Here is a 26,794-nt window from a genome sequence, read left to right as displayed (position 1 = left end):
AAGCTATTAACAAATTAGGAAACAGTTTTGAATATATGTATAAAGAAATAAAAATAAATGGAAAAAAAAACCCAACAAATTTACCATGTGCTGGAAACACCAAAAAAAAAAGAAATAGTTATTGGTTTCATCCAACTATTTTTTCAAAACATTCTTTTACATTTCATAGTATGCTTTTCATTTTGAAAGGTGCCTATATTTTGTTTTTGCTTTTTTTTTTTTTTTTACAAATTGACTGGAAAAACAAAAACCAATGAAACCTCATGCTCTAAAAGATGGTCTCATTCAGCCAGAGAGAGCTGGTGTCAGAAAGAGCTTGGGGTGACAAAATGTACCCAAGTCCACTTCTCTTCATCAGATACCATGTTCGCCCCAATCCTACATTTGCTCCTGCAAACACTGAGGATGGATTTAGGGATGTAGGTCAAACAGTCTATCCTAAATATGTGCATGCAAATGACGTGCACCCAGAGGTGATAAAAAGAGAAAGCAGCAAGGAAGAGAAGGGCCACTCCCAGGCTGGGCAGGGGTTGGAGGTCTGCTGCCTGGCAGCACCTGGAGGTTGGCAGGACCCTGGAGGAGGACAAAGGATACGCACAGGGCCTCCTGGCCTTGCCCGAGCATTCCAGGCCCCACATTGGCAGGGAGGTAGCAAAATCACAGGACCCCCAGAAAGCCTGTGGAGTGGTACAATGAGGGCTCACTGGTGACAAGCGAGGTGAGGGGCCTCTCTCTCCAGACCCTACACAAGCTCCTGCTTCTAGACTTACCCTGGCATGGGGCCCTGAGGGCTAGCAGAGATCAAACATCTAGCCAGCTAGGCATGTTGCAGGTCAGGAGTCAAATCTGTTTTAATTTAAAGACATACATATTTCTTGCACAGTTCAAATTCATACCAGTTATACTGGACTTCCCTGGTGGTTCAGCCAGTAAAGAATCTGCCTGCAACGTGGGAGACTTGGGTTTGATCCCTGGGTCGGGAAGATCCCCTGGAGAAAGGGATGGCTACCAGGAATTCTTGCCTGGAGAATTCCATGGACAGAGGACCCCAGTGGGCTATATAGTCCATGAGGTCACAAAGAGCTGGACATGACTGAGTGACTAACACTTTTACTTTCATTATCTGTATTACCTTTTCTGAAATTTGGCACTTGATAAATACTAGGTTGCTTGCAATAAGCTCACACTTGGTCACAGTGAGCCTCCAGATTCCAACCAAACACCACTGGTCTGAGGAACAGCAATCCCAAAGCTTGTGAGCATGCCCCTCTGCCAGTGGCTGGGGGAGGCCGGCTGTTGCTTTTTCACCCCCGAGGAGGCTGTATACAGATGCCATTTTCTTCTATGGAGGATCAGAGGCATTTTGGCAGCTGTCAGGGCTCACATTCAATACCAGCTTTCTATCAAAGATGGGCTTCTCTGGTAGCTCAGCTGGTAAAGAATCCGCCTGCAATGCAGGAGACCCCAGTTCGATTCCTGGGTTGGGAAGATCCAATGAAGAAGGGACAGGCTACCCACTCCAGTAGTCTATTAAAGATATTAATAGCTCAATGAAACCCAGGTTTGTCTGGATGTTTGCAAACTACCCCCCCAACCCTGCCCAAAAAAACTTTAATTTCTTTCAAAGAAAAAGGCCCTTGAATCATGTGGAATTAAGGAGACATTTTAACTGTATGTTTAAGTACTGGAGAACAGGGGGCCCTGAGAAACGCTAAGCGAGGCTTGCCTCAGCCAGGAGGGTGGACCCTGATAACCAGTCAGGGACAAATGTTTGATGGGAGTTTTGGGGAAAATAAGGTTTGAAGCTTTTGACACGGAAGGAAATAATGAGTAAAATATCTGGGTTATGACTCCAGGAGACTCTTTCTCCCCTTCTCCTGTTTTTGCTTTCCTAACTTTCTCTCGGTGAACAAAGGAAACCTGCCATTCCTCTGTCTCACAGGTACAGACGTTTCTCGTTCAATTCTCTCTCATCTTGGAGGGAGCGCTCTGCCTCAGGCCAGACGTGGACCCAGCCCAGTATCCAGCAGCTTCAGCTGACCCACAGCAACCGTCAGCGGGATCCACTGAACCACTAAATGCAGTACCTGACGAGAACCAGCTTACTGGCAGCAGGACCACAGAGTGATGAGTCTGTAATTCAGATATAGAGACCAATTCTTAATTGCTAAAAGTGCTGTGGAGGTCACCAGGATTAAAAAAAAAATAACCAACAACTTGGTTATAGACAATCACTACAAACTACATTGGCTTCATCATTACCATTTTTCTAGATTTCATATATATGCCTTAATATACAGTGTCTGTTTTTCTCTGATTTACTTCACTCTGTATAACAGGTTCTAGGTTCATCCATCAGAACAGACCTTGGACACAGCAGGGGAAGAAGAAGGTGGGATAAACTGAGACAGTAGCACTGAAACATATATATTACCTTACGTAAAATAGGTATCTAGTGGGAAGTTGCTATATAACACAGGAACTCAACTCAATACCCTGTGAAAACCCAGAGGGATGGGATGGGTTGAGCCGGGGGAGGTTTAAGAGGGAGGGGACATATATATACTTATGGCAGATTCACACTGTTTGTATGGCAGAAGCCAACATAATATTATAAAGCAATTATCCTCTAATTAAAAAAAATTTTTTTTAAAACCTGCTATATTTAGAAACAACCAAAAGATTTTGAAGTCTCATTTCAATGTATTGAGTTCTACATGTAAAAATTAATGTCACAACATATTGGATCTGATGGGACATTTTACAGACCTAAAATGTGAGCAGTTTGCAACATTCATGGAGCTGCATTCTGGTCAAATAAAATTCACACAAGTGCTGTTTTGCACATGCTACAAATAAGTACTGATTTGAAAAACACAAAAACACAAATGTGAAGGTTTACTTCAAATTTTGTAAAAGACTTTGTTAGGATTATATTTCCCACTTCTCCTAGGTAAGGAGGTAGGGCTTTTAGAAGTCATTCTTTACCACTGTGACAACTCATTTAATCTGGAATTACTTGGTTGTTTTTCCGTTGCTCAGTTGTGTCCAACTCTTTGCGTCCCCATGGACTACTGCACACCAGGCTTCCCTGTCCTTTACCATCTCCCAGAGTTTGCCCAAACTCATGTCCATTGAATCGGTGATGCCATCCAACCATCTTATCTTTTGTCATCTCCTCCTCTTCCTGTCCTCAATCTTTCCCAGCATCAGGATCTTTTTCAATGAGTCAGCTCTTTGCATCAGGTAGACAGTTTTGAAACTTCAGTATCAATCCTTCCAATGAATATTCAGGATTGATTTCCTTTAGAATTGACTGGTTTGATCTCCTTGATGTCCAAGGGGCTCTCAAGAGTATTCTCCAGCACCACAGTTTGAAAGCATCAATTCTTCCACGCTCAGCCTTCTTTATGGTCCAATTCTTGCAATGGTACATGACTACTGAAAAACCGCGGCCTTGCCTATACAGACCTTTGCTGGCAAAGTGATGTCTCTGCTTTTTATTATGCTGTCTAGGTCTGTCATAGCTTTTCTTCCAAGGAGCAAGCGTCTTTTAATTACTAGGGGATGTTGTCTGTAAACACGAATTTATCTGAGAGCTAAATCTCACATTCTAAATGCTGAAACTTCTGCAGCTGTTATTTTGTATGGATAATTTTAATTTTACATAGAAGGGCCTAAACATAATTTTACCATTTCTTGATCACTCAAGGCCATCATCAGTGCAAGCAGGGGCAGTACTGTGATCTGATACGCAGCTGTTTTGGGGGATCACTGATGGGTGCCAGACCCTCTGCCTTGTCAGCAGGGACACCACGTTGGTTGGAGACGTTGCCAAGCTCCTCTTCGAAAGAATGCTTCCAGACGGGAAGAGGCACAGGTTCAGAGAGCCTACCAAACCCCTTCCAACTCAGGCTTTACTCCTCCAGCAGATAACTATTCACATCTTTAGGGATCAAAAAGCAAGTTCACCAATTTACAGTCAATAAATATTTACTGAGGATAAATCATGCATATCTTTGCATCCTTAGGACACAGCACAGTAAAGTTTCTCTATAAATGTTGACTGAAGAAGCATTTGTGTGTGTGGGTGCACATGTGTGTGTATGAGAGAAACAGAGATAAAGAGACAGAAGAAAGAGACACACGCAACACACACACACTAGGAATGTTCAATAAAAGAATGTAACATTTAATGATGGTGCACATAAGGTATTAGGGAGAAATACAATGTTTAAGAAGAGTATTTATACATTTTTCTAGTATTTCAATGACTAGAAACATTTTTAAAATGAAATGAAACATGATTTTGTGTGTGTGTGTGTGTATTCTTTCACACAAAATAAATATCCCAACTATTTTTATATCTAACTCTTAAAAGAAAAATATTGAGAAAAATGTTGGGTAGTGTTAGAAATTGATATCTTATTGCCTTAACAAAAATGGCAATGCAGTTACGAACGCTGAGAAATTATATGCATCTCTTTCTAACCACTAGCTACATTAGAGAGTTACTGAGTAGTCCAGGATTAGAAGTGCTGTATCTCTGCTGGTGCTTTATGCTGTAACTCTGGATCACTCTCATATTAAAAAATGTTCTTCCTTAAATATACCTGGATCGATTTGACAAAGGACAATCGGATCGGCTTCTTAAGATACTTAAGCTCCCTCTTAACAATACAGCAGTTACTTCTACCAAGTTCCAAGAACTGGGCTAGAATTTTTTTGTATTTGTGTGTGATGTGTTATTTGTTAGAAGACCAAAGATGAGGTAGATGTGGTTGTAGCTTCCAAGGAGCTGAAAAGTCTAGAAAGGGAAGGCTAGATGCATGAACTCATATAACTATGATAAATATAGGAAGTGTCATGACAGACACATGTGCAAGGCTCAGTGGTGGAAGAGCAAGTGATGGTCTTGGCTTTTGACAGTTCTGTGTTGGTCCTCAGGGTCAGTCCTTTCTAGTTCTGAGCACAGGCCTGGGGAGGCCCATCCACTTCAATATTCTGTGGTCAAAAGACCCTTGAATTTCAGGGGAAGGCACAGTTGACCACCCTGAGGTCAGGCAATCATTTATTCATGCTATAAATTTTTTTGCACCCATTAACTGCTTTCTTTCTGTAGCACTATGGGATAATAGAAAATATATATATTGGTCTCTGCTCCCAGTTCCTGGCACAGAGCTTCTAAAACTCTTATGATTTTCTAAGTGACAAGAACACTAGGAGTACCTCTTATTCTAATATGTGTCTTTGATCTCATTCATGACCCAGGGCTCCTAAAACTCTCACAAATTCCCAAGTAATAAGAACACTAAGAGCATCTCTTGTCCCAAAGAGGTGACTCTGGGTGGGCTCCTGGACCACTCCTTGATAGGAGCAAAGAATTTTTGGCTCCACTCCCACCGTGCCATCCTCAAGAGAGAGAAGAGGAGCTGGAAATGGAGTTAATAATTGATCACATCTAGATAAGGAAACCTCCATAAATCCCAGCAGTAAGGGGTTTGGGGAGATTCCAGGTTGGTGGACACATCCACACCAGGATGTGTCTTTGGGTGTCTTTGGGTTTCCACTCCAACTCTATGGGGACAGAAGCTCCTGAACTCGGGACCCTCTCAGTCCTCACTCTGTGTATCTCTTCATCTGGCCATTCATCGATATCCTTTATCAGATACTTTAGCAAACTGGTAAGCAAAAGTGAGTGTTTCCCTGAGTTCTGTGAGCTATTCTAACAAATTAAGTGCACCTAAGGAGGCGGTCATGAGAAGCTCTAATTTACAGCCAGTCGATTAGAAGCACAGGTGACAGCCTGCGCTTGCAGCTGGCATCTGTAGTGGGGGGTAGGTAGCATCAGAACTGAGTTATATTGTAAGAAACTCAGCTGCTGTCTGAGGTTTGCTTGTTGTTTGAGAGGAAAACTTTCACGCATTTGGTGACCAACAGTCAGAAGTACAGTGCTGTGTGACTCGTAAAAGAGGGCAGAAGCACTGTAGGAAGAACTGGGTTTTTCTCTACATATGAAGGAAAGAGCTGCATGCTCCCTCTACAAATACCTTTCAAGAAAATGATCTAAATTGATTATTCCCTGTGTTAAATGCTGCTTCCCCGTATTCTTTACCTCCTTTCTCCACCAAAATCCTAGGTGATGATTTCCAGCCCTTCAGCAAAACTAGTATAACTCTCTGGTATACTGGCCAAGACAGCCCATGACACTCCTGTTTGAACACGGTCTGGGTCACAAAGTTGACATTCAGCAGACAGAAGGGGCTGAGATTGGAGAATGCGACGCTGCCACAGAACACTGGAGCATCCCACACCGTGGGGAGTTCAGGGGAATTCAGGATGTAGTCATAGGACAGCCTGCATCTGCTCCAAGACCTCATCTGAAATAATTTACATGTCAACAAACCAGAAGTGCAACCCTCTATGATTTTAAGATATCAAAGTGTAGAAGCACAGGAAGAATTCAGTGTTTTGAGAATCACAGACTGCCATTTGTTTCCGTCAGCAGCAGCTTTCTAGCAGGCACCTACCTCTTACCCTCTGCACACACACATTTATGCGCCTCTCGGTGTATTCCAGCCATCGGCTGCTGCACAGTTGGAACAAACCACCACCAGTCAGTCCTTGGCTCTCTTTAAGAAACCCAAAGATTCATCAAGATGCTCTGAGCACTTCAAACTCCATGCATGCTGGTAACTGCCCGTTAAACAAAATGCTCTGAATATTCTAGTGGACTGCGTAGCAAAAAAATGAATTACAAACCTGAGCAGAAGGTAGAGACAAAGTTCTGGAGGGCTGAGTCCACCTCTTCCACGCTGGGCAGGGCCAGGAGGCGCGGCAGGAGACCCTCCAGCGACTGCACGAACAGCCGGGCGCTGTGCTGGTCGGCCTCCTGGTTCTTCAGCAGCTTGAGGGACAGTGCCGCGGTCCGCAGGGACCTGTGGCCCAGGCAGTCCCGGGGGGTCTGCTCCTCATCAGCTAGAGAACAGTTGTCGGATCCAATGTCCGACACGTCCGACCTCCCGGAGTCCTTTTCAGCTGCCATGGAGTACTGGTCGCAGGAGTCGAACTCTGTCCGAGAGAGGTCTTGGTCGTCCACGCTGAAGTTGCTCTCACTGTATCTGGATCCGTAGGACCTCATCCTGCAGTCCACCGACAGGAAGTTGGTTATATCGGGGTAGGCAACCGTGTGGCTCCTTTGAACCACGTCTGGCTGGTCCACGGCTTCCGGTTCTGACACTTTACTCAGAGTCTCCTTGCCCTCCTGGATGGCCGGCGACTTGAGGCCATTCTTGGGGTTTTCCGAGTGGTCCTCGGGTGTGGTCTGACCCAACTCTGCCTCCAAGGTGGTCTGGCCCGTGTCCGTGGTAACGCTGATGCTGATGTCAGGGCTCCGCTCATTCCCCAACTCCCAGGGTGTGTGTTCCGAGGACAGGACGCGCCGCTGCCAGCGGAAGTCGGCCTCGTTGATCTCCATGGAGTCGCGGCTGGACTCGGCCCCGTCCTTCAGCTCCTCCAGGCGCAGCAGCAGCAGCTGGACCTGACTTTCGCTCAAGCCCCTGCCCTGGCTGAGCTCTTCCAAGGTCCCCAGCAAGGTGCAGACGCAGGACACGGCGGCGTAGCAGGCCTCGATGCCGCCCTTGACGCACGCCTCGGTCATGCCGTCCATGATGCTGAAAGTGTTCAAAGGAGCAGAGGGCATCAGTACAGGAAACACGGAAAAATGCTACAAAATGAACAAGAATTGTTAGACAAGTGAACACTTAGGTATTGAAAAGAGATACTCTTGATTCACATGAAATCAAATGATCTGGGCAAAAAGAATAAAATGAACAATAAAGGAAACAAATGGGCTCAGGCTGGAAAGTGGCCCACTTTGAACCACACTCTTTAGGCTGCCTCGTTTATTTAGGTACAAATAAAGATTTTGATGCAAAATTTATAATCTTCACAAGGACAGACATAGAATAATCTCACTTTTGTAACATGTTCAGTTTCCAAACAGAAAACATTTATAATGCCTCTAGGATAGTACGGACCTTCCTTTATTCAAGAAATGTATTTCTGAAGAGATGCATGTGACTACAACTATTACAAATCAGATAATATTCCTTTTCCAAGAGGGACTCTATGGAAAGGAATCATATAGCTGTAACACATTGTCAAAAAGTTTTTCCCCAAAATAAGCCCAATGAAGAATTTCTGTACAATTTGTACACTGGCTTTTCTCTAAGTCAATATGAAAATATGGAAAGTTATATGAGTACAATAAACTGAGATAAGACTTCTCCTCTGGCTTGCAGGTACATTACCACATAGTCATATCTCATATAATAGATTCATATAATTTCAGGAACTTAGAAACAACGTTAAGAATATTCAGAGAAGCAGTTTTCACCAAGCAATAAAGATCCAAAAGGAGAATATATCATACAGTTTGAGAAGATCCAGATGAGACTTTCTTTTTGAAATTGATCTTTTTCTCAATTCGGGTTCAGTGGAGCTGGGTCCTGCCAAATCACAGAGACGCTTTGGGCTCCCGAGTAGCTTTAAGCATAAGGGGAAAAAAATAACAGGAAAGTGAATATCATAAAAAAGCACAAGAACTGTGAGATCAAATAAACATACACATTCTCTCTTGAGTGATATGGTCTAAGGAGAAAACACAATTTGAAATTCAACTCTTAATAAATCTGACTTTAGTGTTCTCCTTGACTTGGAATACCCACTGGGTCCCCAGCTCCCCAGTTCAGGACCAGCTTAGACAAAGAATATCCCTTGAGGGAGTGCTTCAAAGTTTTTTATCACAGAACTAGAAAGCACCTATGCCTGTGTTCTTTAGTAAGACTGGCCTATAATTTAACTTTTCTATCCTCTCCCTGACTTATTTTGCTATGAAACTGACTAGCTTCAAAAACTGAATTAAGAAATATACCTTTCTATTACCTGGGAAAGTTCATATATTATTAGAACTACCTGTTCTTTCAATGTTGGTATAACTTGTTTCTCAAGCTGTGTGGGGCCACTAATTTCTTCTGAATGGAAATATTTTAACTACTGATTCAATTTCTTTAAAGATGGTAAGACTACTTAGGTCCTCAATTTCTCTTTCAATCAATTTTTTTAAAAAGTTGCATTATTTCCTAGGGACTTATCTATTTTATCTAAGTTTTCAAATTTAATGGCCAAGAGTTGCCTTAATACCTTTGTTAATTTCTTTAACGTTTGTAACATCTATGGTCATATGCCCTTTTAAAAATTCTTATTTCTGTTTTTACCTATTTTAGAATTTTGAATTCTTTTTGCAAGTTATTTGATTTTGTTAGTCTTTTCAGAGTCCTGGCATGTTTTCCTTTATTGGTTCACTATATTGTGTTTGCTTTTAATCACATTACTTAATGCAAAAGGGCAAAGTGGTTATCTGAGGAGGCCTTACAAATAGCTGAGAAAAGAAGAAAAATGAAAAGTAAAGGAGAAAGGGAAAGATATACCCAACCAAATGCAGAATTCCAGAGAATAGCAAGGAGAGACAAGAAAGGCTTCTTAAGTGAATAATGCAAAGAAATAGAAGAAAACAATAGAATGGGGAAGACTAGCGATCTCTTCAAGAAAACTGGAGACACCAAGGGAACATTTCATGCAAGATGGTCACAATAAAGGACAGAAATGGCAGAGACCTAACAGAAGCAGAAAAGATTAGGAAGAGGTGGCAAGAATACACAGAAGAACTCTACAAAAATGTCTTAATGACCTGAATAACCACAATGATGTGGTCACTCACCTAGAGCCAGACATCCTGGAATGTGAAGTCAAGTGGGCCTTATGAAGCATTACTATGAACAAAGCTAGTGGAGGTGATGGAATTCCAGCTGAGCTATTTAAAATCCTAAAAGCTATGGTTCCTAAAATCCTGAGCTATGAAAGTGCTGCACTCAGTATGCTAAAATTTGGAAAACTCAGCAGTGGCCACAGGACTGGAAAAAGGTCAGTTTTCATTACAATCCCAAAGAAAGGCAATGTGAAAGAATGTTCAAACTACCATACAATTGTGCTCATTTCACATGCTAGCAATGTCATGCTCAAAATCCTTCAAGCTAGGCTTCAACGGTGTGTGAATTGAGAAATTCCAGATGTACAAGCTGGATTTAGAAAAGGCAGAGGAACCAAAGATCAAATAGCCAACATCCATTGGATCACAGAAAAAACAAGGGAATTCCAGAAAAACATCTACTGTTGTTTCATTGACCATGCTAAAGCCTTTGACTGTGTGGATCACAACAAACTGGAAAATTCTTAAAGAGATGGGAATAACAAACCAGCTTACCTGTCTCTTGAGAAACCTGTATGCAGGTCAAGAAGCAGTAGTTAGAACCAGACATGGAACAACAGACTGGTTCAAAATTGGGAAAGGAGTGTGTCAACACTGTATATTATCATCCTGCTTATTTAACTTATATGCAGAGTACACAATGCAAAATGCTGGGCTGGATGAATCACAAGCTGGAATCAAGACTGTCAGGAGAAATATCAACAACCTCAGATATGCAGATAAAACCACTCTAATGGCAGAAAGTGAAGAGGAATTAAAGAACCTCTAGATCAAGGTGAAAGAGTAGACTGAAAAAGCTGGCTTAAAACTCAACACTCAGAAAACCAAGGTCATGGCATGTAGTCCCATCACTTCATGGCAAATAGGGAAAAAGTGGAAACAGTGACAGATTTTATTTTCTTGGGCTCCAAAATCACTGTGGACAGTGACTGTAGCCATGAAATTAAAGGATGCTTGCTCCTTGGAAGAAAAGCCATGTCAAACCTAGACAGCATATTAAAAAGCAGAGACATCACTTTGCTGGCAAAGGTCCATATAGTCAAAGCTATAGTTTTCCCAGTGGTCATATACGGATGTGAGAGTTGGACCATAAAGAAGGCTGAGTGCTGAAGAATTGATGCTTTTGAACTGTGGTGCTGGAGAAGACTTTTGGGAGTCCCGTGGACAGCAAGGAGGTCAAACCAGTCAATCCTAAAGGCAATCAACCCTGAATATTCATTAGAAGGACTGATGCTGAAGCTCCAATACTTTGTCCACCTGATGCAAAGAGCCAACTCATTGGAAAAGATTCTGATGCTGGGAAAGATTTAGGGCAAGAGGAGAAGGGGACAACAGAAAGGTGAGATGATTGGATGGGATCATCGACTCAATGGACATGCGTTTGAGCAAGCTGTAAGATAGTGAAGGATATATGTACTGCAGTTCTTGGGATGGCAAAGAGTTGGACAGGACTTAGCAACTGAACAACAATCCTTGTCTTCCTTTTGACTTTTTAAAAAATTCAGCTCTTCTTTTCCAAACTACCTAAGTTGGAGAATTAGAACATTAATTTTAGACTTTCTATTTTCTGAGGTAAGTCATTGAAGCCATAAATATCCTTTCACGCACTGTTTTGGCTATATCTCACAAGTTCTCATGCATAGGATTTTCATAATTTTTTGGTTCAAACTAAGTTTTGTTTCTATATGGTAGACATCTGTACAGAAAATTTCAATTTGAGGCTAATAAAGATTGATTAATCAAGTACATTGAAGCAGACATCCTACTATTATTTTCATTATTTTCAAAATGACTTATATTTGCAAGATAAAGTATATTAAGTAAAAAAATTTACATGTTTTTCTTCTTCAAAATTCCTTTCTTCTGCCAGAAATTGGGAACTTGTCTCTTGGAGGCACAAACATGAAGCTTCTACTTTTTTCTGACATTAAGAAAGGAGCAATATTACCAGAGATCAAGGGAGTTTCTCTTTCTCTCTCTCCATCTGTCTGCCTGCCAGACCTGCAGCCAAGTGAAGTGGCTATGCCTCTGAGCGAGCCTCTAGCTGTCCCATCTCTTGTTAGAAGCATAAGTGCCTTTCAGGGGCACAAGAGTGGGAAATCTGACTCTCTCTTGGGATCCCATTACATTCCTAATCCAACTTTACCAGGAATAAATCAGATGACATATTTGAATTCTCACATTAATCTTGTGTTTATTTCTCAGGTGCTTCGGAGTCTGCAGGGAAGGGAAATAGAGTTTTGGAGAACTCTCAACAAATACTTAAAGAAAAGCGAGACTTGTTTAATTTCAGCTTCCTCTGGTGAGAATGAGGAATTGGTGTCAGTGGCTAGGGTGTCACAGGTCTGATAAAGACTAGCGCTTCCTTCTAAAGCTGAAACGTGGGAGAGAGCAAAGGAAGCAAGGTGTTCTTTTTGGCTATGAAATGTTTTGGGCGGGGGGAGTAGAAGCAAAAAAAGAAAATGTCTTTTGAAAAACAAAATGTCCTGTATGCCTTTGATTAATAAGCACAGAGCACATATGGCAGGAAGACAAATTAGAGAGAGAACAGCAAATAACACGCCAGGCGTTCACGATCCAAAGAGTAAGCAAACATCCTGGGTGCCCAGTGGCTTCCTTTGTACGCGTGAGCCCTGCACATTTTGGTATCTAGGCTACCAGCCTTCCCAAATTACTGGTGTTGCCACAGTTAAGTGGAGGCGATGCTCGTGAGAACAACCTGGCCCACGTTGAGTGTGTTGTGCTCTGCGGGGCGGCATGGCCTGGACACGCTACCCTGGTGTCAATTCCAGCCTCACTTAGCAAAGTGACCGTGGGGAGCTAGCAAATCCATGCGGAGGGGAACACAGGACTAATTTCCTTTGCTGTTATAGAAAGTGCATTGAGACCTACACACCTCGTAGGCAAAGTGTTTACTTAGCATTCAGTTGTCAAGTGTCAATAACTCCAGTGACTGTCATCTCTGTGTACCTGCTTTTTGCATGCTCGGTCACTTAGTCACGTCTGACTCTTTGCCACCCCATGGATGGGAGCCCACCAGGCTCCTCTGTCCATGGGATTTTATAGGTGAGAATATTGGTGTGGGTTGCCATTTTCTTCCCCAGGGGATCTTCCCAACCTAAGGGATCTAACCCTCGTCTCTTGCATCTCCTGCATTGGCAGGCAGATTGTTTATTGCTCACATCACCTGCGAAGTTATGAGGGGGAAAGAAAGGATGCTGTGGCTTCAAAACACCCTCTGCAGATATTCTGTCTTCAGGTCAGAATATCGAACACTTAAATACCAAAATGTATTGAACACTTATTCTTCTTCAAGGACTGTAGTGTTAGATACCAGAGGAAACACACAAAAACAATGTGTACAATACCATGTTTAGGGAGACAAGACGCTTGTTCCACATTGTATTGTGAAGCAGTCAGTGTGATGAGACATTACAAGCAATTGCTAAATGGTGGAACAGGATTTAGAGACGAGCGAAATCACCGGTCTGAGGAAGCAGAGCCATAAAGGAGAAGGATTTTGACAGAGAGGCAATTGTAATTAGAACATCTGGGTTTATGTTTTAGTCATATTGCTCACAAGGACTTTGAGCAAGTAAACCTCTCCTCATGAAGCCTCAGTATCCCTATCTGGAAAACGGGGTGCAAAATTATCTCCCTAAAGAAGTCTATAAATAAGCTAATGTGAAGTGCCCAGCAGTGTCTGTCTAGCTTATTGGGATCCACCACTTTACTGTGTTAAGTGAAAGTGGCCAGTGGGCATAGGGCAGGGGGAGCTGGAATAGAAGCAGGGAAGTAGGAACTGAATAAAGCGGGATGGAAATGAGGGTGCATCCTGGCAAGTGATGGGAAATGCGAATGATGATGGAAGGGTCTCGAAAGGGCAGAGTATTTTAGACTTGATGGGAGAGGCAACATGCGCCACCGGAGAGTGGAAAAATTAACAGTGGCCATTTACGAATACAGTGAAATGTGCTAGTCACTCAGTCATGGCTAGCTCTTTGCGACCCCACGGACGGTACTCTGCCGGGCTCCTTTGTCCATGGAATTCTCCAGGCAAGAATACTGGAATGGATAGTCATTCCCTTCTCCAGGGAATCTTCCTGACCCAGGGATCAAACCAGAGTCTCCCGCATTGCAGGTAGATTCTTTACCATCTGAGTCACCTGGGAAGCCCATCCAGGAAAATAAAAGGGAGAAAAAAACAGGCAGGAGGCAAGGAGACCAACTTGAAGGATTTACTGCTTCAGGCAGGAGGTGATGAGGACCTGCTATTTTTAGCTCTCTGTATGTTTTTCTATCCTTATGCTGTTGTTCAGTTGCTAAGTTGTGTCTGATTCGTTGCGACCCCATGGACTGAAGCCCTCCAGGCTCCCCTGTCCATGGAATTCTCCAGGCAAGAATTCTAGAGTTGGCTGCCATGCGTTTCTCCGGAGGATCTTCCTGATCTAGGGATCGAACCCGGGTCTCCTGCAGTGCAGGCAGATTCTTTACCATCTGAGCCATGAGGGAAGCTCACGAGTGCACACATATTTGTTTATCACTTTAAATACTCACAAAGTACTTATACAAACTTCATGGCATTGTGAACTGGCAACCTTTGGAATACTGTCACTATGTACAGATAATAAACTGCTAGGTTCAGAGTTAAATGATTTAGCTATGGTATCTAGCTGATGAGTGGCAGAGAGGGGATTCAAACCTTGACTCAGACCCAAGTTCATGGAAAGGGTAGCTGAAGCAGTGCCAGCGAAAGAACTGCTGGAATCATCTGCATTGTAATATGAAAGTCCAGTCCAGTGATAAGTGTGTGTAGGGAAAGACCAGGGGCTTGGGTTCAGATGGAGATTTGTACCCTTTCTCTTTTTTAAAAAAGTTAATTTTATTTTTTTTGTTTATTTGGTTGCATAGGGTCTTAGTTGTAGCATGTGGGCTCATCATTGCCCCTTGGGATGTGGGATCTTAGTTCTCCAACCAGGAATGGAACCCACATCCCCTTATTGGAAGGCAGAATCTTAACCACTGGACCACCAGGGAAGTGCCCACCTTTTCCTCTTTCTTTTGACCCTGGGCAAATCATTTGACCCCTTGAAGTAGTTTCTTTGTAGGAGGGAAAATTCCTTTTTCCTGGCTTCATGTTTCTATGAGCAGGAACACCCAGTAGAATAACATTCTTCCCAGTGGTTGCTCTGACTGGTGAAGTCAGAAGAAAGAGATGAGCATGCGTGGTGGCCCCTTCCACTCTCCTCTTCCTTTCAAAGAAAGTCCACCCTGTTCCTCCAGACGACAAGCTTCACAGGGGCGAGGGCAGGTTCCTAGGGGACGGTTGTTTGGGTGGTGGCCCCTGGTAGCTCAGTCCGTAAAGAATCTGCCTGCAATGCAGGAGACCTGGGTTCAATCCCTGGGTTGGGAAGATCTCTTAGAGAAGGAAATGGCTACCCACTCCAGTATTCTTGCCTGGGAAATCCCAAGGACAGCTACAGCCCAAGGGGTCACAAGAGTTGGACACGACTTAGTGACTAAACCACCAAATGCTTCCAGTCTCACTGGCCTCCTCCAAAGCTGTATTGTGTTCATCACCCGAGTGGTGATCGGATATCAAAGCTGACCCTTGGATCTCCCTTGCCTGAGGCTCTGTTAGGGAAAACATTCTTCACTGGTATATAACCTCACAAAGTTATTATGAATATTAAAGATAATATATGTTAAATATTGGCATAAAGAAAAAATGGTCATTACTACTGTGGGTCCATAAATGTTCTTAATTAGCAATTAAACGTGGATTGCTCCTTCATTTCTGGAAACACTGGGTCAGAATTTCCATTATTGATTACAGTCAAATCTCATGAAAACGACATCAGCAAGCTGTTCAAATTAAGCTTTTTAAAAACTAATGAGTAGCCAATACTGCTCAAGGTAATTTTGTTACACTGATTTTTCTGGTGTCAGGTACCAAAACCCAGTGTGATTAAACCTTCATGGACAAGTTTACAGGTACAAAAAAGTTGATCACTTTTCTTTTCGGTTGAGAAGCAGAGGAATTCTTGGAGTATCATCAAAATAACTCCAATTCCTCCTCAAAATCATGAAGTGGCTCACTGGGACATATATCCTAAGTTGGACACCCTTTGTCTCATGACATGTGGGAGAAATAGGGCATAAGAAGGAGCGGGGAACAGGGTCCCTTTTAGAAATCAGAAATCAGTAAAGCTCATTTTTGGACAATGTACAACCTGAGTATAAAATCATTTTGAAATCTAATTTTGGCAAAAGTGAATAAACACATACATCTGCACAGACAGTACCTTAGGGAGCAAACTCAAAGTTCAGCCTGGGTTCCAGTCAGATGCATGTGGCTCCAATTATCCAACGGCTTTGCTGCAGTGAGCATTTATCAACGCCCCCTTAGCCCAACTCCCAGCACATGCCCACCCAGCCCCAGTGCTAAACCAACTATTACTGGATACTGCGTAGAAGCAACTAAGCTCCAGCAGATGATTGGCAAACACTTGCTAAGTACTTCCCGTGTGCAAGATGCGGCGCTCAGCCCCCACAACAAGGCTGGGGGCCTCCTTCCCGGCCTCCCTACCTCCTTCATGATCTTGATGGCCTCCACGCGGTGCTGGGGAGGCGGGTAGAGCAGCACGCGGTGGTAGAGGGACTGCAGCACGGGCTTCATGGAGTCCACCGGCCCCACCAGCCGCACCAGCTCAGCCGCGATGTAGTAGATGGTGCGGGCCACCGGCCCGCTCAGCGCGGGCGCCGTGGAGGAGCAGCCCGAGCCCCGGCCGTGGTCGGAAACCCCAGGAGACGCAGAGTCTGCCTCGATGCTGGTACTCATGCTGCTGCTGTGTGCAGAGGTGATGGTTTTATCGTGAATCGGATTCCCCAGGATCACGATGAGAGCGGGGCAAAGGTTCTTCCTGAGAGGAGACGAGAGGAAAGATCAGTTTCCCTTCCAGCCAGATGATAAAACATGAACACGACCCTGAGGGTAAACACCAGGTACCCCAAAAATGACAAGTAAGAGCTGGGCTCTTTACTGCCCCCCTTTCTGTCTACCTCCTGCCCCAGCATGTCCTGTCTCTCCATCACTCCTGGGGACAGCAACGGAATACTTTTCTTCATAATTCAAGCTGGGGTTAACTATATAAACTATCATGAGAAGTATCAGAAAGCATCTTCTATGAAGAAAATGGATTCAAAGTGCTCAATGGCTTAGTGATCAAGTTTCATTTTACTATAAAAAATGAAATTACTTATATTTCTCATTTGAGAAGTTAATTTAAAATTCTGACACATATCACACTGATACACAGCACTCGACTTTCTCCCTGTCAGATTAGCCTAGAAACTGGGAGCAACTTGCTGGCTGCCTGAGGGCCCTGTCATTTGTGTGAATCTCTGACTGTGATTTAGAGACTAGTGTGCAGGTTGAGAAGAAGGTTGAGTTATGGTGAAGGTGAACTATCTCCCTTCTGCAATTCACTGGTGACTTTATACGACTTAGAACATAGGCTTTCATGACCCTATGATGTAAATAAAATGGCAGGTGGGCCTTGGGCAGCACAGTTGGTTAAAATAATTATCCCTTACTCTCTACTGTAGCTTGGTCTGGTGCATATAAGCAAAGCGGCCTCCATACTTTCCCTCTAAGACATTTACACAGAAATGGAACAACAAGAGAGGCACAGATGCTGTGGGAAGAGACCCACAGACCCAGCTGGACGGAGCGAGCCCCCGGGCCGAGCGCAGAGCCAGGGTGGGCATGCAGACGGGTACTCACCAGATGAGGTCTGTGAAGCCGCGGTGCAGCTGCATGGAGGAGGAGGAGCTGCTGAGCACAGACAGGATGCACTCCAGGTAGAGCAGCTGCAGCTGCTGGCTGTCGCTGCGGGGGAGCAGGACCAACACACAAGCACATCCGAAGCAGAGGGGAGATTAAAGAGGTGACGTGTGGGAAACACTTGGGAAAATGTTAGGCATCACAGAGTGTTAATTTGGGGGGGAGGCTGGTAATGCCATGGGTTGCCTTCTGCTCCCCCCACTTCCATTTCACACTTTGAGGTCCTAATCCCTGGTACCTCAAACATGGTCTTATTTGGAGGTGGGGTCTTTACACAGGCAACCAAGTTAAAGCAAACCCATGAGGGTAGATCCTAACTCAACAGGATTGGTATCCTATGGTTTTTCCAGTAGTCATGTATGGATGTGAGAACTGGACCATAAAGAAGGCTGAAAGTGTAAGTCACTCAGTCGTGTTTGACCCCATGGACTGTAGCCCACCAGTTCTTCTGTCCATGGGATTCTCCAAGCAGGAATACTGGAGTGGGTGGCCATTTCCTTCTCCAGGGGATCCTCCCCATCCAGGTCTCGAAGCTGGGTCTCCTGCATTGCAGGCAGACTCTTTACCGACTGAGGCACCAGGGAAGTAGAAAGAAGGCTGAGTGCCAAAGAATTGATCCTTTCAAACTGTGGTGCTGGAGAAGACTCTTCAGAATCCCCTGGACAGCAAGATCAAACTAGTCAATCCTAAAGGAAATCAACCCTGAATATTCATTGGAAGGACTGATGCTGAAGCTCTAATTCTTTGGCCACCTGATGCAAAGAGCCAATTCATTGGGAAAGACCCTGATGCTGGGAAAGATTGATGGCAGGAGGAGAAGGGGACGACAGACGATGAGATGGTTGGATGGCATCATTGACTCAATGGACGTGAGTTTGAACAAACTGTGGGAGATGGTGAGGGACAGGGAAGCCTGGAGTGCTGCAGTTCATGGGATCTTGAAGAGCTGGACATGACTGAGGAACTAAACAACCATCTTCTTAAAATAGGGAAATTCGGACACAGAAATACATATGGAGGGAAGACAATGTGAAGAGACAAGGGGAGTAGACGAGGAATGAAGCTTCCCAGCGCTGAGAAGAAACCAATCCCACTGACATTCTGATCTCCAGCCTCCAGAACCATGAGACAATGTGTTTCTGTTATTAAAGCCACTTTTTGTGATACAAAGTTTGTGATACTTTGTTTTGGCAGCCCCAGCAAACCAATTAGGATGATTTTTCTGTAATAAACTTGACTTTTTAGAAGTTTTGATTTATATAAAAATGTAGCATCATATGGAACATGACCATATTTTACCCACCCCATATGTGGTTTATCCTATTAGTAATATCCTACCATTAAAGAACAAATTAACAGTTACCACTAAAGAACAAATACTGATATATTGACTTACATCTACCGTTTACTCCAGAAATACTAAATTTTAATACATTTAATTGTCTAAATTCTTCAAGACACTATGTACCATGATATCTTTTAGATGGTTAATACTTTACTAACTTGCATTTGGCTTTTCTTCTTTATTTTTTTTTTGAAAGCACCAGTGTTTTTCAATGGACAAATTATTTTTCTCATAGTTATTACTATAGAGTTCTTCATTAGAACCAGAAATTTTTAAAAAGCATATAACTTTACGAGGTGCACACTTTTATATCTGGACTAAATTTTCTACCTAATCCACTAGAAAGTTAAAATCCAAGTGGGTTGTCTTTCTGACCAATCATTTGACTGATTATTAAGAAAAATAATTAAATGCCCTATTAAAAAAAGTCTTATCTTTCAAACCATCAGTTGACCATCACAAAACTAAAATAACTATAGACAATAAAAAGTCTCAACTTCTGAAATCACTGGAAATAAAGCCAGAGAAAAGTTACAAGCAGTCAAGTTTCCCACGAGTACCTATCAGCAAAGCGTGCTGCAGCAAAACAGCAACCCCAAGGCATCGGACTCAACGACAGAGAGAGCTCATTGCCAAGGAAACTGGCCCGGAATCTCCTTGGAGACTGAAGGCGGCAGCTTCTCTGTGGCTGCTGCAGTCTGGCACAAGAAGTACTCGTGGCCTGGCATGAGTCACGTCATTAGAGGCACATCTTCCACGCAGGCCCTTCACTAGATACACAGATGTGCGTGCACAGGGTGGACATTTCATATTTGTCTGACAATGGGAGAATCTGTGGAATTCACAGGGCAGAAAGAAGCCTGGAAACCAGCCAAGACTGTCAACACACAACAGGGAACACTGGCCCGCTCAGGAGGCCTGCGAGTCACTCTGCCTGGCCTTTCGTTGGAGCAGGTTGAGTATCTACTGGTCTCACTCCTTGCTTGTCTCTGGATTTCCTCCAGGCTCAAGATCCACAGAGAACAGCTCTTGCAGGTGACAGGGGTCCATGAAGAAGCAGCAGGGCGGGCCTGGCAAGGTTACTGTGAAGGCCACCTGGCACCACAGCCTCAGTCTCTGGAGTTCTTAAAATTGGTTTTGTTTTGAGCTGTTTTGACTTTTCCTCCCTTAGGAACAGATTCAAATTTAGTTAGAAAAAGGAAGGGGGAGAGTTAATTGCACAGGAGTGGAATGGAAATAGAATGTGCAATATGAAGGTCACCCTTGCCTCACTGATTGCTCTCTGACATTCTGTTCTGGGAAGACAGGGAAGTGGGAGAAGGTGTGGGAGACCAACAAGCATAGAGTGAAGAAATATATTCCTAAGCCCAGTGATTCTCCCCTAAAGTCTTGGATTTAAACAGCACTGTCTAACTCAACCTGCATAAGAGTGCTCTATTAATACCGCATCTCCAAGGCATGTGAGTTAACCTGTGTGCCTGAAAGCATTTTCTGAATACTCCCAGGAGACTGAACATATCATGAGTATATGCCCCTATAGAGCTAAAGCCCCGGGAAGTATACAAGCACTGATTTTGGAAATGGATATTGAGAGAGGAAGTAATGACCTGCCTCTTGAGAAACCTGTATGCAGGTCTGGAAGCAACAGTTAGAACTGGACATGGAATAACAGACTGGTTCCAAATAGGAAAAGGAGTACGTCAAGGCTGTATATTGTCACCTTGCTTATTTAACTTATATGCAGAGTACATCATAAGAAATGTTGGGCGGAGGAAGCACAAGCTGGAATCAAGATTGCCGGGAGAAATATCAATAACCTCAGATATGCAGATGACCACCCTTATCACAGAAAGTGAAGAAGAACTAAAGAGCCTCTTGATGAAAGTGAAAGAGGAGAGTGAAAAAGTTGGCTTAAAGCTCCACATTCAGAAAACTAAGATCATGGCATCCAGTCTCATCACTTCATCGGAAATAGATGGGGAAACAGTGGAAACAGTGGCTGACTATGTTTCTGGGCTCCAAAATCGCTGCAGATGGTGACTGCAGCCATGAAATTAAAAGACACTTACTCCTTGGAAGGAAAGTTATGACCAACCTAGACAGCATATTAAAAAGCACAGACATTACTTTGTCAACAAAGGTCCATTTAGTCAAGGCTACGATTTTTCCAGTGGTCATGTATGGATGTGAGAGCTGGACTATAAAGAAAGCTGAGCGCCAAAGAACTGATGCTTTTGAACTGTGGTGTTGGAGAAGACTCTTGAGAGTCCCTTGGACTGCAAGGAGATCCAACCAGTCCATCCTAAAGGAGATTAATCCTGGGAGTTCATTGGAAGGACTGATGTTGAAGTTGAAACTCCAATACTTTGGCCACCTGATGCGAAGAGCTGACTCATTTGAAAAAACCCTGATGCTGGGAAAGATTGAGGGCAGGAGGAGAAGGGGATGACAGAGGATGAGATGGTTGGATGGCATCCCTGACTCAATGGACATGGGTCTGAGTGGACTCCAGGAGTTTGTGATGGACAGGGAGGCCTGGGGTGCTGCGATTCATGGGGTCGCAAAGAGTCAGACACGACTGAGCAACTGAACTGAACTGAATGGAATGACCATAGAAGCTGAAGCTGAAACTCCAGTACTTTGGCCACCTCATGCGAAGAACTGACTCATTGGAAAAGACCCTGATGTTGGGAAGGATTGAAGGCAGGGGGAGAAGGGGACGACAGAAGATGAGATGGTTGGATGGCATCACTGACTCGATGGACATGAGTTTGAGTAAGCTCCAGGAGTTGGTGATGGACAGAAGCCTGGCGTACTGCAGTCCATGGGGTTGCAAAGAGTCAGACACGACTGAGTGACTGAACTGAACTGAATGACCACAGCGTGATTTCAGACGAAGAACCTATTTAGAAGTTAGAAGAGGTGTCAAGATTAGCCAATAGAAAATAAAAGGACTTAAACCAATAAAATCAGAAGAAACTACACAGATGTGAAAACCTAACTAAGAAAATGAATAGAACCACCAGAGTGCAGCAGCCAAGGGCATGGTGTCATCTGATCGGGTGGTCTAAAGGTCTCCCAGTGAAGCCGCACTAAACCTGCTACACCTCAGCTTCTATAGCAACAGAACCCCTGTCGCACGGCAGTGCAATAACGATGGGAAAGACCGTAACCAAACAAGTCTCTAGAGGCAGAATCATAATAAGGAAATTGCTTTGAAGAACCAAGCAAGACTATGAGAATCCTATTAAAAAAAAAAAATCATTAAGCTCTATAACAATATGCCTAAAGCCACCTTTGACCCAATATTCAATAAGAAATCCCAGAAAACCATATGTGCGTCACATGAGTTATTTTCTTCCATTGAAAGCCTATCATTTAGTTACCTGATTCAGACATGTTTCCATTTTTCAGTGACTGATAGAAATGTATGACCTTTAGTTTCTAATACACGTATGTGAACATTGGTGATGTTTGTGCAATATATTTTTCTAATAATCTACAGTCCAAATTTCTAATGTAAGAAACTCCTTAGCACTGATAATTCTGAAAGCAAACAAGCTTTTTAGAGCTAATGTTTATCAAATATTTATTATGTGCTGTGCAGCAAAAAAGATTCCACTTACACTAGTACTTCCTAGAAGATAGTGATCTGAATATCTTTAATAATAATTACACAATAAGCATTACTTAGGACTGTTTAAGGTAAACTAGGTCATATGGTTGTCCTACAGGGAGGGGTCCCTGTAGGTGACATTAGAGCCATTCAGGTTTTAAAGAACATGAACTGAACCCCAGATGCCAGGCAGATCCTTACTGGGCTTTGCTAGAAGCTCATTCCAGACCAACAAACAATGGTATCATTTATAGACCCATAGATTCATTCTCACTTATCTTGATGACGATTTTTAAATTTATTAACGGCATAATTACCTTGAGCGTAGCACTTAAAATTCTTAGATTTTTCCCTTAGCAAACTACTCAGGGAAAAAAGCTTAACTTCTTTGTTTTCCCTTGGCAGCTCAGTAATGAACATAGCTTTTATATTTTCAAAGTTTTGGTGGTCTTTGGTTTATTTTCTGACAATGCCAAGACCTGAGCGGGGGTGGGCTGAGAAGAATCCTTGACAGCTGGCAATAGCCAGCTGTGTGTTCCCCTGGGAAACATCAACATTTGCACAGAATGTTAATATCAGACGAGGACTCTCTAAGATGGTGATGGAACAAGATGAAAGCAATCTATAATCACATCTGAACAGAAATTTTAAAAAAATCTGTACAATTACAAAAATGATCAAATATCACCCTCCCCTGTAAGCGACCCTTGCTGATTTTCCAGTGACAACTCTAGCTCCCATCTAGCCCTCTTGTATAGATGACGACAACTGGGTTGGCCAGAAAGTTCATATGGGTTTTCCTGTAAGATTTTATGGAAAAACCCAAGGGAGCTTTTTGGCCAACTCAACAGGATGTTCAATGCTAGAACTGCCCCTCGCTTTCTGACAGTACCCAGTTCTTGAATAGAACATCCAAGTCCTTTAATCCACCTGATATTACCCAACTCAGGTACAAATCCTATAACAATTCCTAACACCCACCCTTTTACTGGATGCCCCATCATTCCTCATAGGGTACAGGCTCCCTTGCTATAGCAAGTTAATAAACCTAATTCTGTTTCTTCTGATCTTGGTGGGCACTGACAATCTTTTAGGTTAATTTTCTAGCTTAATCCATACAAAAACCCTAGAATATTTTCTATTACTAATATTACATATTACTATTATGATTGTAATGCAAATTAACAATATATTGAACCATGTTATAATCATTAAGTATATTAATATTAAAATTATATTACTAATATAACATTACAATATTATGGTATACTTCAATATTATTATTAGGCATATTATTAATATAAAATAATATGATAACTAATTATAGGATATATAAGCTTAGGGTGGTTGAGATCTTTGATCAAAGTCAAGAGCTAGTAAGGGGCAAAACATGGGTTTTTAATTCCAGTAATCCAACAAAACTGGAGAAGGAAATGGCAACCCACTCCAGCGTTCTTGCCTGGAAAATTCCATGGACAGAGGAGCCTGGTGGGCTGCAGTCCATGGGGTCACAGAGTCGGACACGACTGAGTGACTAACACACAATCCAACAAAAATAATGCAGTTGAACCAATAGTAAATAGTAATACTATTGAACCAATAGTAAATAAACTGTGATTTATCATAGTATTAGTCACTCAGTTGTGTCAGACTCTTTGCAACCCCATGGACTGCAGCACGTCTGGTTTCCCTGTCCTTCACTATCTCCTGGAGCTTGCTCAAACTCCTGTTCATTGAGTAGGTGATACCATCCAACCATCTCATCCTCTGTTACTCCCTTCTCCTGCCTTCAATCTTTCCCAGCATCAGGGTCTTTTCCAATGAGTCAGTTCCTCGCATCAGGTGGCCAAAGTGTTGGAGCTTCAGCATCAGTCCTTCCAATGAATATTCAGGTTGATTTCCTTTAGAATTGATTGGTTGGATCTCCTTGCAGTCCAGGGGACTCTCAAGAGTCTCTATAATGGGACTGTTTCTCCCAGTTCATGACAATACATAAAATTCTACAGTAAAACATTCTGAATTATCAAATGTCTAGTTTTCATTAAACAATAATGTGTCTTTTCCATTTCAAAGGGCACTTCAGAATCCTACTGTGTTGCAGTTAACTATATGTGTATCTGGTAGAGGTCTTCATCTCACCTTAGCAAATCTGGCCTTTTTATGACTTGGCTTTACTACAGATGCATAAGTTATCAACTTACTGCCTGGAGAGCTGGGGCAATGAACATCACAGATAACCTAATACCACTGATTAAACTGGCATGCAAATAAGTGACAAGTATATAAAAGGCAGAATAACACAGTCTTTTAAAAGATAAGTGCGTGAGCTCACAGGCTCAGGAGATGTCAGAAAAAAGTAGAAAATGACCACCCAGGCCAATCCTGCCATTTAGCAGAGGAGAAAGGCACAGCAGTTTGATAAGAAAGCTCATTTAAAGTCTTAAACCTGGGACGAGCCAGGTTAGGACTAGCCCTCACATCAACTAGCTCTTAGCCAACATTCTCTCCACTAACCTCCATTAGAAAATTGCATCCTTCAGTAATGTTTGACCAGGTGGGCTTGCCCATGATCACTGAATACACTTCTCAGGAATGACAGTGAATTTACCAATGGTGGGGGTGGGACAGAGGGGAACCACTGTCCCTATACCCTGCAACTCTAAGTGATGCTGTGGGCAAAAGGTCCTTCAGAAATAGGCCCTGAGCAGACCAGAGCACCAGTGCTGAAGGCACTTACTTGATGGCGGCTTGGAGCTTCTCACACAGAACGGTAAGCACGGAGACGAGGTCATCACAGAGGGACTCTACTGTTGACCCTTCAAACAGAGGAGGGGACAGGCCTCAGACATCAGCGGCAGAGCACTACAGGCTTCCTCAACACTCCTTCCCATCCTCTGCTTTTGATACTTTCAGGACTGAAAAGATGATTTTCAAGATGCTGAGCCTTTCTCAGGCCCCCAAAAGTATCAGAGAGAAGAATTAAATATCATCATTCCTCAAGACACTCAAAAGATAATCCAGGAAGGAAATACGAGACTATTAATTATAAGTAAGGTTCATTCACACTTAATGAAAAAAGATTTGGTTAATTTAGGAAACAACACAACTGATAACAATTTTCTCAATATTTTGGCCAGCAGACTATACATGTATCCCTTATTCTGGTATCTTGAATTTCTGGGTCTTCTGAGCAGACTTGAGTTCTATCCCAGAGAGATAAACTACAGTGGCATGAAGGAAAGATGGGCTTTTCAAACTCAGAAACTAGGGAAAGGGGCAAAATAAGTTAGTCACCATCTCCACCTATTTCAGCTATGTCCAGCATCCTCAGGGTAATCGGCCTTTGTTGTTAAAGGAGCGACAGTCAGTGTCAGAGAAAATAATTTTCCCTCCAGACACATTCATGTCCAGAATCTAGCAACAAAAATCCCACGGAACTGTACTAGAAAAAGGCTGAAATTCAGAATCTGTGCAAGTACTGGTCCACAGCTTGTTGACTGCATGAGCTTGGATAAGCTTCAGTTTTGCTTCAATTAAGCTTAAGTTTTGTCTTTGGCAAGCAGGGTTAAATAATAACAGTCTCAGAACTGCTAGGCCAAGGGACAAGTGGAAGCATCTGCTTTTTTAAAATAAAAACCTGTGGAGATCTATACAAATGTGGCCAAGTATTTGAGGAATGTATAAATGCAAGAATGAATGACCATGAGGTCCAAGAAGAGGGAGAAAAAAATGCCAGAAGTGTAAGAAGAAAAATAAAAATAAAACTGAAAGATGGCAGGGAAATGAGAAACGGCTGATCCTCAGAATTTAGGATCTTAAATCCAAAAAAAAAAAAATTGAGAAATGATAAAGTGCAATGATAAAAGACAGTTTAAAATAAATGAAACCCATAAGGAAACCCGAAATTTAATTTTAAGTAAATTTCAAATGAGTCCATCAATTTTTTACTGATACAATATTTAAATATGCATCCTTAACCAAGAGAACTTTCATTTCTTTTTTCGTTTATAAAATCATCCTACATTAAAGTGAAAACATTGTGGGAACTGCAATAATCAAGAGATGAAAAATCGTGGCTCATACCACTGAGAGCTTCAAAAGGTGAAGAGACGCTGCAGCACTTGTAGCCCAAGAATACAAGGAAATGTGACAAAAACA

At 42.8% G+C, this 26,794-nt stretch overlaps 1 protein-coding gene across 5 annotated transcripts in view; it reads right to left on the bottom strand.

The window, feature by feature from the left end:
* ARFGEF3 (ARFGEF family member 3) overlaps positions 1–26,794 on the bottom strand; it is a 177,181-nt gene that overhangs the window by 62,049 nt on the left and 88,338 nt on the right. For 4 of the 5 annotated variants that reach the window (XM_043888248.1, XM_043888250.1, XM_043888251.1 and 1 more), the window contains 5 exons: positions 25,374–25,452; positions 17,616–17,720; positions 16,419–16,752; positions 8,435–8,547; positions 6,763–7,673 (listed from right to left, as the gene is read on the bottom strand). In XM_043888248.1, coding sequence (XP_043744183.1) covers positions 6,763–7,673; positions 8,435–8,547; positions 16,419–16,752; positions 17,616–17,720; positions 25,374–25,452 — 1,542 coding nt within the window. The remainder of the gene's footprint in view (positions 1–6,762; positions 7,674–8,434; positions 8,548–16,418; positions 16,753–17,615; positions 17,721–25,373; positions 25,453–26,794) is intronic. The other variant, XM_043888249.1, reaches the window with a different exon arrangement.

Source organism: Cervus elaphus, chromosome 26 (genome assembly GCF_910594005.1).
Source record: "Cervus elaphus chromosome 26, mCerEla1.1, whole genome shotgun sequence".
Lineage (NCBI taxonomy): Eukaryota > Metazoa > Chordata > Mammalia > Artiodactyla > Cervidae > Cervus > Cervus elaphus.
This window is presented reverse-complemented; position numbering and strand designations above follow the sequence as displayed.